Source organism: Oratosquilla oratoria, chromosome 29 (assembly GCF_046742065.1).
Source record: "Oratosquilla oratoria isolate Oo_2021 chromosome 29, ASM4674206v1, whole genome shotgun sequence".
Taxonomy (NCBI): domain Eukaryota; kingdom Metazoa; phylum Arthropoda; class Malacostraca; order Stomatopoda; family Squillidae; genus Oratosquilla; species Oratosquilla oratoria.
The window spans coordinates 23,979,431-23,993,210 of NC_134805.1; the positions used below are offsets into that span (position 1 = coordinate 23,979,431).

Genomic DNA, 13,780 nt, shown 5'->3' on the forward strand with positions numbered 1-13,780 from the left:
CCACAACTAGTACATACATACCTACACCAAGGACTTTTTACCCCTTACATGGGAGGTAGCCAAAATCAAAAGGCATGAATCCATACCCACCTATAACCTCCCCACATACTCCACCCCTCCCTTCTTTTCTTGGGTCCTCCTGGATGATGGGTCATCCCTGCATCTCGCCCACTGCCCTGGGTCAGAAGCCATGTAGCAAGACACAGGTAAATACTTGTTTAACAAGCTCACTGTTTAACCCTTCTGTAGCACAATCAATACTTTGGCTGAATAAAGTTGCCTGACAGTAGCCAGAACAAATGTATGTAATGTGAACGGCAGTGAATGGGTTAACATGCAGCCAAAGTCCCCTCTACCTCAATGTTAGTCTTTCTTTCAAGCTCACTCCATCCATTTTTGTTCTCCAAACTCTCCTTGCTAGTCATTCCTCATTCATTCTTTTCTAAGCCCAATACCAATTTGTACATGGATGGGGTGGTGTGAGAGGTAAACGCAAGGGTAATGGGCTGGGGATTGGAAATGGTTAAAGAAGGTGGAGATAAGCGGGAGATATACCAGTTTTTGTTTGCTGATGACACTGTGCTTATGGCAGGATCAGAAAAAGGATTGAGGAGGTTGGTGACGAAGTTTGGGGAAGGTGTTAGAAAAGGAGGGAAGGGTGGAATGGGAGTGGAGTATGTGGCAATGACATGGGTGGGAGTGGATTTATATTTGACTTTGGCTACCTCCCTTGTAAGGGGGAAAAAGCCCTGGGAAAATATGTATGTATGTATAAGTCCAAACCACCTCAGCACTCTGACCTACCTTACTTACCAACTCCCTTTCTATCCCCACTCCCTGCCTTACCTCCACATTTCTAATTCTAATCAAGAACAATCAAAGTTTTTCTCTCCACTAATGTACAAAAAGTTATTTATGGAGTAATCAATCCCCCCTGGATGCATAAGGGTTAAGTGAGTTTTTGTACTTTTTTCCTTAAAACTTATAAGCTTTGGCATGAACAAACTAATGTATAGTAAGAACACAATATTTTCCAATCAAATTAATGATAATAGGAAATACAAGATATCATCTATAAAAGGTAATTGAAATGGTTGAATTTGCTCAACTTACTATTAGAGGTGGGCCCTTCTGCAAACCATTAACTATGCAAGTGTAAAATTGTCTTTTTGATTGTTGTTTTGCCATTGCACTAAACATTAGAAATAATTGTAGTTTTGCTTATACTGAAATGCTTCTGCGAACTGCAAACCATACCCACAAGTTGGTTTAATCATCTACCCATTTTTCTGTTAAAGGCAGTCTAATATACTAATCTAATTAATGTCAATTATATATCATCAACCCGATAAATATGAAAATATAATAAATTTAGTAAAATATCAAAATCCTCTGATGATGTTCAGAATAAAACAAAACTAATGTCATAGCAGTGAAAGACAAAACTGCTCTTGTCTGCAGACTTACATTTGCATTACAGCAATGTCAAGAAGTTTGCAGACTTGCAACTGCAGAAATGAAATTTATTTACAATGCCCACCTATGCTTAATACACAAAGTCCTTACTGCATCATTAACTAATTATTACCATATACCATTCTTTACAGTGTTCATGTTGATACAGATAAAATCAATAAAATATGAGTAAGACAGAAAATTGACTTGTCCTCTTCCATCTCTTTTTAAGTTACCACCTTCAACAAGACTGAATATTTTAAAATTTGCTCTTGATAATTAATATTCTGTTCAGTTGAGGAGAAGTCTTATTAAATTACCACCTCCTTCAACAAGACTGAATATTTTAAAATTTGCACTTGATAATATTCCATTCAGTTGAGGAGAAGTCCTTTGACTGAAGAAGGTCTCAAATAACTGTAACCTCCTTTAGCCCACAGAACATCACTCAACAGAATAAAATTGTCAGGCATTGGCAAGAATAAAATATCTGAAACATATACCAATGACAACAAAGTAATGTCGTAGCACATTTGTAACATAATACTAATGACCCACTTTTGGAGAAGAATAGGTGAAAGTAAAAAGATCCGTATATTTTGATCACTAACTGTGATCCTCTTCAGCAGATCTGCTGAAGAGGATCACAGTTAGTGATCAAAATATATGGATCTTTTTACTTTCGCCCATACTTCTCTGAAAGTGGGTCATTAGTATTATATACCACTGATTGAAAGGAGTTGAAAATAGTTACACCAATACATACCTGCTAATGACAGAAACAACAATATGCCAGCATATGACTAACTACATAAATTGTAATAGGTTAATTCACTGGAATGTTAGTTCAAAATTGAGCTAATTTTGTCTACACTGTACCCAAGACAATGATTAGCTCCCAATTTATTCCTTTCATTCTCTTTCCCACAATATTTTTATACATGAATACAAAATGAGGTTAAGACTAGATGGTTTACTAGAGTTTGTGTTCATTTCTTAATGCAAAATACCAAAATTTGCAAGAGCAAAATGAGATAAACATTCATGAATCCTAAATCTAGTGTTCACTATCGACAACTCTGAAAGCAAAAGCACACACATTCAATGAAGAAACATACAAAACTGCTATAAAGATGAGGATGAAAATAAGGTGAGAATATTTACATACATATACCAAAAGACTCTTTCCTACTAATAGAGGGAGGCGGCTGAGTCAAAGCATATACCCGCCCTCCACTTATCCCCCACACCCATCCAATAACCCATTTGTTGTCCCTTCCATCTTACCTCTTTGTGGATGACAGGTCATCCTCATCTCCAACCTATTGCTTGGGTCAGAGGCAAGCGAGACACAGCACCTCCACAATAGAGCCCAACAGCACAAGTTGGTTTACCCCTACCGATTCATTACATGGTGACCCTCCTGTTTAATCCACATGAGGATTTACTGAACACACAAAAAGAAATCTCTTTAGGCCACACCAATACCTTGTACATTCATGATCACTTTCCATGCACACCTATCTCTTGCAATCTCCATTCCCAGGTTCATAAACATTTCTCTTGCATTCAACGTACTTTTCATCTTGTCCATCCACCTCATTTTTGTTCTTCCCCAAACTTTACTCCATTCACCACCACCTTCAACAATCTTTTTTGCTAGTCTTTCTTCACTCACTCCTTCCATATGCCCAAATATGAAAATTAAGATTTTTATAGTACAATACATACATACATATACCAAGGCCTTTTTCCCCCTTACCAGGGGGGTAGCCAAAAAGGACAAGGCACACAAATATTCCCACCCATTTCATCCCCGAAAACACTCCACACCCCTCCACCCTCCCTCCCATCTTAGCACCTCCTAGATGACGGGTCATCCCTGCACCCTGTCCACTGCCCTGGGTCAGAAGCAGTGTCGCAGGACACAGCACATCCACAGCAAGACCGCTTCATTAAATCGGCGACCCCCCTTCTCCGTCCCCCCATATAAAGATGTATAGTAAAATACACTTTTGTAAAAATCTACATGAACTTTTAGCAAAGCCTAACCTGCACAACACAAACCCATAGTTTTCATACAATCCCACTAACAAAATTTGTTTGTTTGGATCAAAGTGTATTACATCAATGTAATACATTGAAATGCTGAGATGGGAGGGGTACTGAATAGGTTTTAATATGTATGTGGTGGCTGTGTGCTTTGACTCAGCCACCCTCTTACACACACACACACACATATATATATATATATATATATATATATAAATATATATATATATATATATATATATATATATAGATATATTTATATATATAATTCCACTTCCACCCATTTCATCCCCAATCTTTTCACCCCCATTCACCACCCCTCCCTCCCTCTCATCTTGGCTCCTCCAGGATGATGGGTCATCCCTGCACCTTGCCCATTGCCCTAGGTCAGAAGCAATGCAGCAAGATACTACAGCACATCCACAGCAAGGGCACTTCATTTAATCAGCAACCCAATGCCTTTCTGTCCCCTTATGCAGTAACATCGAAGATGGGAAAAAATCCTTTTGGGCTACATCAAAATATCCTTCACACATAACCACTCCCTAGCCTCCCTTATCCCCTACCCACTCTCTTCCATGCATCACAGTATCATCCACACACAGCCATTCTCCACTCACCCCTATCTTCTGTCTTCTCCTTTCTTTCGTCAACAGACATCCCCCCCCCCCTTGCTCAATGCCCCTTTTACTCCATCCATCCACCTCATCCTTGGTCACCCCCTCATGTTCACTCCATCCACCTCTGCCTTCCACACTTTTTTTTACTAATCTTTCTTCACTCATTTTTTCCATGTGTCCAAACTATCCCAATACTCTTTCATCAACCTTATCTCCCATCTCCTTTTCCACCCCTACTCTCCACCTCACCTCTTTATTTCTCACTTACAAGGTGAAAAGGGCCTCTGGTATGTACATGTAAGATGTATTAGTGACAAAATGGGGATTGTAGTGGACAAGTCCAATACTGACGAATGGATGTGAAGTGCATTACTGGTATGTTCATATCGGAATGAATGATCATCATTGCCATTCTGCTATTGAGTGCCTAGGAGTTAAATAAGAAGAAATCATATGTATATCTTTGTATGAATGAAAGACACCAGCTATCATCAAACCACCTCCGCAAAAGTTCAAATTGCACTTGCATAACGTTGTGTTATCGGAGCACACTGAGGAGTACCAAGAGTCTGTCTATTATCAACTTCAGGTCTTTCTTGTATGCTATGCTGGCAAGGATTGGGAAGTCTACTACGTTTGCTGTCAATTATCCTAACTCTGTCAGATGGGTGTACCAACTGGTTGCTATAATACCACTGAACATACTTTCTGTATTCTTCCTGACGTTTTCTGTCGACATAACTGAAGATACATGATGCAGGGATCCAGATGATGACAGATATAATGATAACGGTTCCAACAATGTTGTCACGTAAGAACATGAGCACAGTATTGATGCTAATATCTTCTATGATATCCCAGAAACGCTCAACCACATCTTGCACAGTCTTCTCGCACTTTCCCTGTCAAAAAAACAATGATGTTGTAATAACACAAGACTCCAAAGATAAAAGCACATGAAAATCCTCAAGCAAAGTAACAACTAAGTCAATACAAGAAGTTTGTAGTACCTCTGACAATGAGAGTTTCAATTGTAACTCTAACCTCTTCAACAAGGTGAATCTATTTTATTCCAACTATTGAAAGACCATTTCATTCAACTGACGTTCTTCAGTCTGAGTTCAATTCTACAAATGCAGACTTGGAATTTATGAGAGGCAGAGAGGAAAAGTTTAAATGTGTTTGAGATGAAATGTCTGAGAAGTATGGTAGAGGTTACTAGGTTGGATGGTGTGAAAAACGAGAAGGTGAGGATGAAAGTGGAAGTGGAAAAGGAGATGGTAGATAGGACTAATGAAAGATTATTGGGATGGTTTGGACACATGGAAACAATGAGTGATGAAAGATTAGTAAAAGAGGTGTGAAGGGCAGAGGTGGAGGGAGTGAACTTGAAGGGACAACTGAGGATGAGATGGATGGATGAGGTGAATGGGGCATTGAGAAAGAGAGGAATGTCTGTTGAGCAAGGGAGGGAGTAGGCAGAAGATGGGGATGAATGGAGACAGTGTATAGATGATACTGTTATGCAAGGAAGGGAGGGGTGGGGGATGGGGGTAGGGGGGTGCTTATGTGTAAATGGTAATTTGATACAACCCAAAGGGCTTTCATTCTTCTCTTTTTCTGCATGAAGGGACGGGGGACCGGGGGGGGGGAGGGGGGGTCACCGATTAAGTGAAAAGACCTTGCTTTGGATGTACTATGTCTTGCTACATTGCTTCAGACCCAGGGCAGTGGGCAGAATACAGGAATGACCCATCATCCATGAGGAGCCAAGATGAGGGGGGGGGGGGGGGAAGGGAGGTGTATGGGAGTGGAATGGGTGGGAGTATGTACATGCCTTTGACTTGGCTACCTCCCTTATAAGGGGGAAAAGCTCTTGGTAATTAGATAGATCCTATCTCATCACCTCTTTGCTTTCCCATGGTAAGGCACAAGATGTATAAGTATGTGGCAAGGCACCTTATGCATGCTAGAATAAAAGCTATTAAGTATGCTTCCATGCTTAAAGAGTTCGATACTCAGATTGGATGTACATACTAAGGAGCCTTTTCCCCCAGTTAGGGTGGGGTGGGGTGGGCTGAGTCAAAGCATATGTATATACCCCACACCCATCAAAAACTCGTTTATTGCCAACTTCAATCTCAGCAACTCATGGATGAAAGGCTAAAATGTCAGGTCAGGCAATGAAGTGAGACAGTGTCTCCACAGTTGAGCCTGATAAGTGGAATTGGTTTACCCATGCCACTTCCTTATATGGTGATTTCCCCACCCCTCCATCCACTCAAAACATTATGGAGTAAGCAAGAGCATTCTTTGGGGCTACATCATTTCTTTATCCATTTACAACCATTCTTTAATCTATGACTTAATAAATTTGATCAAGTTTACAAGATGAAGATATCTGATAGTAACCTTGTTGCAGAATCCATGAATGCATGGTGTGCCATCGGACAAAATGTCTACTGGTTCAACAGGGTAACAGGAATCATTCAATGTCTTTCTGCAGCAGCGCTTACATGCATTTTCAACTGAAAAGAACAATATGTTATTGTTCAAAAGCAATAAAAGAACCAGAAAAAATTGAAATTTATATCTAAAGAATTGCATCATAATAACACCATAAATCATAAATGTAGTTATAGATACAATGACATAACTGACATTATGTAAGCTCTAGGCATGTGTTATGGGGCAGAGGAATTCTACAACACTGATCTCCTACTTCCCCAACTCATACACAAACACTTGCTAATCTCTATTCAAAAAGTATCTCTTTCCTTCTTTTTCTCCTTCTCTTTCCACATCTTTCTTTTTCTTCCTCTCTTTTTTAAACAAACATTAAACAACCTCACCAGCCAGTCCACCATCACTCTACCTCCATTTTTTGACACTCCACACGACACTCATCTAACTCAGGTGCCTTACCTACTCTCATCGTTTTAATAACTGCTTTCACCTTATCTTTTCTTATTTCTTCTCCATTTTCCTCATTCATCACTGTTATTTTCTTAGCATCTCCCACTGCAGCTACTTTTCCCTCTCTATCCTCCTTCACATTTAGCAACTCCCTAAAATACTCTGCCCATCTTCCTCTTACTGCCGTTTCTTCCATCATCATCTCTCCATCTGCATCTTTTACTTTTTCTTCTCTACTTGATTTCCCTCCCTTTCCCCTCTTAATTTCTTTCCAAAACATCTTTTTATTACTTTCAAAATTTTGCCATACTCTTCCCCAGCGAAAAAAATACACGGGAGTGACGAGCGATTTCGCTCGGGAAAGTTCCAATGTCGCTCTCGCAAATCTAATAGCGGGAGCGATCCCCCACAAAAAAATTGCTCCCGCGGCAAGATTCAACGTTTTTCATGCATTATCCATCATTTAGCAATCCCTGAATCCCATCACCATTGATGAAAGGATCAGAGCAAACACAACTTAACTGTGATCAATCATTGCATTATCAATCGATATCATAAACGCAACAAATCAATCAACTTTAATTTGCTGATGTACGTACGTATGTGTACGCAGTATAGCTGCTAGAATTCAATGGCTTACCTAGCCTAGCTTCGTATCAGCTGCATGCGCGCGTATACTAGTACATGTTGACTAGACTCTACACGACTATCGTGCTACTTTCGATGATCGTATATCATGGAGCGATTTCTAGTGAAGCGAGTAAAGATGAGTGAAGATGGTTTGCCCTCAGATTCAGTCTTTTCAGAATCGAGGGAGAGTGTTTTGATGGCAGGAACCGCTTCTGGACCAGCAAAGCCTAATTCAAACTCTATGGGCAAGGGCCAAGGAAAACGAAAACCAGTAAAGCATGAATCTACTATACGCTCATAGAACCTAGATTGGCTTGAAGTGGATCGGGGCAGTGATGGTACTCTAACGGTGTATTGCAAGGCTTGTCGTGTATTTCCACATGAGTAATGAGTTAGCCTTCCAATAGTTTGGAGGAAATCGAACCTGCAAAAACATGGCTCTGGAAGTATAAAACATGGCTCTGGTAATTAAAAAAATGGCTCTGGTGAAAAAAAAAAAAAAAAAAATGGCTCTGGAAGAAAAAAAAAGTTTTTTTCTCTGCTCTTCCCCCAATTCACATCTGTTTTATTTTGTTCTTCCTTTATAATACCACTACACTGACATTTCTCCCTAAACCCTCTATGCACTCATCTAAATCTATCCAAAAAGCCTCCCTTTCCTCTACACTCTTCTCACTACCAGGCCCATATGCACTTACAAAGACCCACATCTTCCTTCCTAGTTTCACCTTCATCCACATTAACCTTGAAGAAACCTCCTTCCACTACACCACACATTTACCTATCTCTTCACTTACTAATACAGCCACCCATTCTCTCCCTCATCCTTTCTTCTGACACCCTCCCAACTACACTCCCAAACTTAAACTTGCCCCTCTCTTTCAACTTAGTTTCACTCAAAGCCAAGACATCCATCTTTCTTCTCACAAACATTCTCATCTGTATTACATCCATGAACATTAAAAGACCCAAACCTTAGGGTTCCTATTGGAAAACTCCCAGAGCCTTTATGCCTTTGATTTTTTAGGTTTGGCAAAAAAGGAAATGTATATTCAGAGAAGTGGTACAGGACAGTATCAAGAGTGGGAGGGACAGCATAATGGAGGGATAGTTACAATATAATAAGTACAATTTCCCTATGAATGGATATTTCCTCTATCATCGACAAAATGATATGTGACTCTGGTCCATAGGGGCACCCTATATAGACCCTAAGTATCAGCTGCATTCTACTGAGAAGATTTTACCTCACAATATCATGCAGACGGGGCAAGAAAAGACAGGTTAAAAGTTATGTGCACTGTGGTCTTACTTGTGTCACACATGCAGCTTTGCAAATTCTGAGTCTCGCAGAAGGGTAGACATTGTCCCTGGAAGCATTTGCCCTTTTCAACACATGGAGTACCATTAGGCATTGGACTTGCCTTGGGACACTCTGCCTTCATACCAGTACACTTCGATACATTTTCACATGTTGCAAGTTGCTCCTCTCTGCATTCAACACCCCCACTCATAAACTGACATCTTGCACAACATGGAGAGTTACGATCACTGCATGCAACAGATGGACGAAGCTTGCAGTGTTTGTCACAACAGGGATCTTCATTGTCTTGTCCAACAAGCCCTGCATCACATTCCTCCTGTCCCTCAACACGCTGGTTTCCACAGTAGGACTCCTCTGGCTCAGTAAAGCACCTTGATGACTTGGCAAGTAACACAGCTCTTATAGCTCGTAGACTACATGGCGAAAATTGCTGAAATAGGAGATTGTATACATAAGCAAACACCTTGTAATTGAAGCAAGGAATTTTTTTTAAATAATAAAATGCAACAAGATCACATACTGTGTATCACTGCAAGTCTACCATACATGCAATATTCAATGCCATTAATGAGTTCTAAACCAGTGACTTTATTTTCTAGAGAGCCTAAATGATGTACTTCTTCTAGATGTAAATACTTTATGATGCTCAAACCTTGTTGTTGATATCATATCCTGATACAGAATATGTATACATCAAGTATGATCCGCCATGGCTGGCACTTGGGCTGCAGTCTGGGAGGTCAGGATCATGCTCTGAACCCCAGTTGTGTCCAAACTCATGAGCAGTGACCAAATCTGCTTCTCGAGTGATGACACGCTGGCCATAGTGATTTCGGGATGAGCTGAGACCTGAGTTCAGGTAAAGAGTGTGGCCATTCTTGAAGTACTCTGAAAGTAGAGAAACGTGTACATATCATCTTGAAATAATAGTGGTTTCTATATCATATAAACTTAAAATTCCACACTATAATGTCAACCTTCAACACAAATATAGCTATATACGTCCCTCTGTAGGTACATATTGTATCAGCACACACACAACCACCAATAACAATAATTAATATTGCTTCCAATTTCATGGTCTGGAAACCTGCAGCCCAATGATGACTGGCAATGGTCCCTGAACCCACCCATCAATTTCTCTGGGAAAAAATGAAATGAAATGTTGCCTGCTCTATTAATGTACAACTGTTTATATGTTATTGGCTGAAAAAAGTCAGAGGAGGGAAGCAACTGCCGGCTGTCAGTCCTCTGTACATGAAAAGGTGAAAATACAATTGAAGATGACAGAGATCTTAGGTCCAATTTGGAGACTGAGTATCAGCCCCACTATATGAAATGTATATTGTGCATCATCTTACCAGGTGTGCATATGCCTCCAACTGAATTTCTTCTGGGTGACCCAACATATGCCAACCCTAAAATGCCTCCCTCAAACTTGATATCTGTGAATAGGTGGGCTAAGCAGTAATCTTTGTGGGAATATTCTCTACTGAAAACCTGCAAGAAAAAACAAATATAATATTAATAAAGTAAATAAATAGATAAATAATAAATTAAATAAATGTACTCATTGGGTTAAAAGCCGTGAACAAAAAAATAATACATGTGATCTGTATAATTACTTGGCTAGTCATAACCTCCCCTAATATGGCTTCATTAAGGACACTGAATTCATATATATATATACATACATAATATATATATATATATATATGTAGAGACATTGGGACAAATTATGGGAAAGGTGGAGGGGGAAACACTCCTCTGAAGAAGCTATTGTAAGCGAAACCGGTCAGGAATAAACTCGATAATCAGATAAAGACCCGTGTTTCCCCCTCCACCTTTCCCATATATATATATACATATATATATATGTATATATATATACATATACATATATATACATATATATATATATATATATATATATATATATAGATATATATTATATATACATAAATAGATAGATAGATACATACATATACCAAGGCTTTTTCCCCCTTACAAGGGAGGTAGCCAAAAAGAAAAAGGCATAAAACCACTCCCACCCATTCCATCCCTAAATACACTCCTCCCCCCTCCACCCTCCCTCATATCTTAGCACCTCCTGGATGACGGGTCACCCCTCCACCTTGTCATCTGCCCTGGGTGGGGGGAAAAGAATACTGCCACCAAGTATTTCCACTTGGATCATATTTCTGAGGTGTCTGGCGTGGGTAAGTCATGCATGTATAGATTAAATAATGTGGGGGATAGAACTGAGCCCTGCGGTACTCCGTTCTTAATGTTTCTGATGTGCGATGATTGGCCATTATATGACACATGAGCATTCCTGCCTGCCAGATAATTGGCCAGCCATCTTTTGGTGTTATTGTGCATGTCTGTGTTATATATTTTATTTGTTAGGTTGTGGCGGGGGATAGCATCAAAAGCTTTACTAATGTCCAATGTTATAAGAAGTGTTCTGTGGTGGGGCCTATCTGAATTGATGCCATCAAAAATTCTTTGTGTGAGGTTTGTCAGAAGAGTGTTTGTGGAGTGTAGTGGCCTAAAACCGTGTTGTGAGTCAGCAAGGGGAATATATGGTGTGACAAGTTTAAGTATTAGGCGTTCAATGACTTTAGAGGGGGTGCAGAGAAGTGTGATTGGGCGGTGCGATGATGGGATTGTTGGGTCTTTGTTCGGTTTTGGGATGGTGATTATTTTACCATGCTTCCAGATGTCGGGTATAGTGTTGTGTGAATAGCTGTAGTTTGCAATGTTTGTGAGTGCGTGTATACCTTGTGGTCCAATGTGTTTTAGGTGGATGTTGCTTATGTTATCAGGGCCACAGGCAGATGAGTGCTTGAGACTATGCATTATGAGTTTTGTCTGACTGTCTATGAAGGGTGTATAGTCTGAGTCTGTGGGAAAGTCTTTCTTACGTCGAATGGTGCGTCGGTCGTCAGGGTGAGATGTAAGATGGCTCGTCTGTGCAAAATGACGTATGAGTGCGTTTGCTTGTTGTCTGTTTGAGGGTAGATTATCTGTTGTTGTGATTATTGCTGCGTGAGAGCGTGTAGTGTTAGTGTTGGATAGTGTGATGCTGTTGAGTGTTTTGTACAATTTGCTGGTGTTTGTTTTGTGATCAAGTGTATTGATAAAGTTTTGCCAATTTTGTGTTTTTTGTTCATGTATTTTATTGGCAATCACAGTGTTTAGTGTTTGTATTTGGTCTGCTATGTTTTGAGGGATAGGTGTGGGGGTATCGTGTTTAAGTGTGTCACGTTGTCTGATGAGGCCTTGGATTTCTGGTGTGAAGTAACATACGATACATCCATGTCTTTCAAACAACACCTCACAAACATAAAAAACAAATGCACACCTAGACTTAACGCACTTAAGTCAATCACTGGAACAACATTTGGACAAAACAAAGAAACTAATATAACAATATACAAACAATGTATACGCTCAGTGATGAATTATGCGAGTCCTGCATGGGCTCCTAATCTCAGTGAGACACACCACAACACCCTTCAAATCATACAAAACAAAGCCCTAAAAACAATTACAGGCTGCACAAATACATCACCTACAGACCATTTACACCATGAAACAAAAGTCCTCAAAGTCAAGGAACACCTCGACATGAGAGGCACACAAACACTTGCTGCAGCCACCACAAACACATCACACCCGTTACACTACATAGCAGAACACCCACACACACCAAGAAACATTAAAACTACACCCAAAGACCTTTATTACACAAATATACTCTCTTCTCTTCCTCCACAACCACCAAATACCAGCCTCCGGAAACATATTCATAATCATATCACTCACCGCTCCATTAACACACTGAAAGACAACACACTGCTGCATGCCAGACCCCCTGATATCCACCCTTCTGAATCCTCTCTCCCACGTAAGGACAGAGTCCACTTGGCCAGACTGCGATGCGGTCACCACCCAGCACTTCTAAGCTACCAGAGGAGGCTGGACGACCGTGTTGTGAACAGCTGCCCAGGATGTAACACTTCACCCCATACCATACAACACATAATGGAAGACTGCATTATACACAATCATGCACGCAAACAACACAACATACACTCTATAAAGGATTTGTGGGAAAACCCAGTCTCGGCTGTGGCCTTCCTTGGGGAGACGGGACTGCTCGGACAGACAGTCTAGGGAACGACAACAACAACTTGGATCATAAGAGGCGAGAAAAACGGGACGGGGATTGGGACCAGGCATCCCTCTCCCTGTAGCCCCACAGGGGACTTTCCTAAATTATATATATATATATATATATATATATATATATATATATATATATATATATATATATACATATATATATATATATATATATATATAGATATATATATATCACACAGGAACCCACAGTCGGAGAAAGAATAAACTTCGTATAAAGAATAATCCTATATTTCGGCTATCCACTGTAGCCCTCTTCAGGAAAGTACATAAGATAGAGAACAGAGGGGACTTATAAACTACAGTAAGAAGAGATGTGGACAGTTGACCTCACTCAGGCACGGGGCAAACTGGGGTGGCGGAGGAGGGAGGGGGTGAGGAGAGGGGAGGATGTAACGTCCGCACCAGCTTATTTACTGCTGCGCGTGAGATTATGTCAGGTGTCCACTGCCCTTTAGAAATATTAATATTAGGGCATTCCTCAATTAATGCTGATTCGACTATTTTCCTCCTGAAACCACAGTGGGACTTGAACACTAATCTGGCCTTACCCCAGTCGAAAGAATGATTCTTA

General features: G+C 40.2%; 1 protein-coding gene across 1 annotated transcript in view; it reads right to left on the bottom strand.

Annotated features, from left to right (window-relative positions):
* The window catches only part of LOC143040670 (ADAM 17-like protease), a 33,176-nt gene that overhangs the window by 5,892 nt on the left and 13,504 nt on the right, over positions 1-13,780 (bottom strand). The window contains exons 8-12 of the mRNA XM_076211937.1: positions 10,359-10,497; positions 9,650-9,885; positions 8,986-9,427; positions 6,540-6,655; positions 4,833-5,029 (exon numbers count right to left, since the gene is read on the bottom strand). Of these exons, the coding sequence (XP_076068052.1) occupies positions 4,833-5,029; positions 6,540-6,655; positions 8,986-9,427; positions 9,650-9,885; positions 10,359-10,497 (1,130 nt within the window). The remainder of the gene's footprint in view (positions 1-4,832; positions 5,030-6,539; positions 6,656-8,985; positions 9,428-9,649; positions 9,886-10,358; positions 10,498-13,780) is intronic.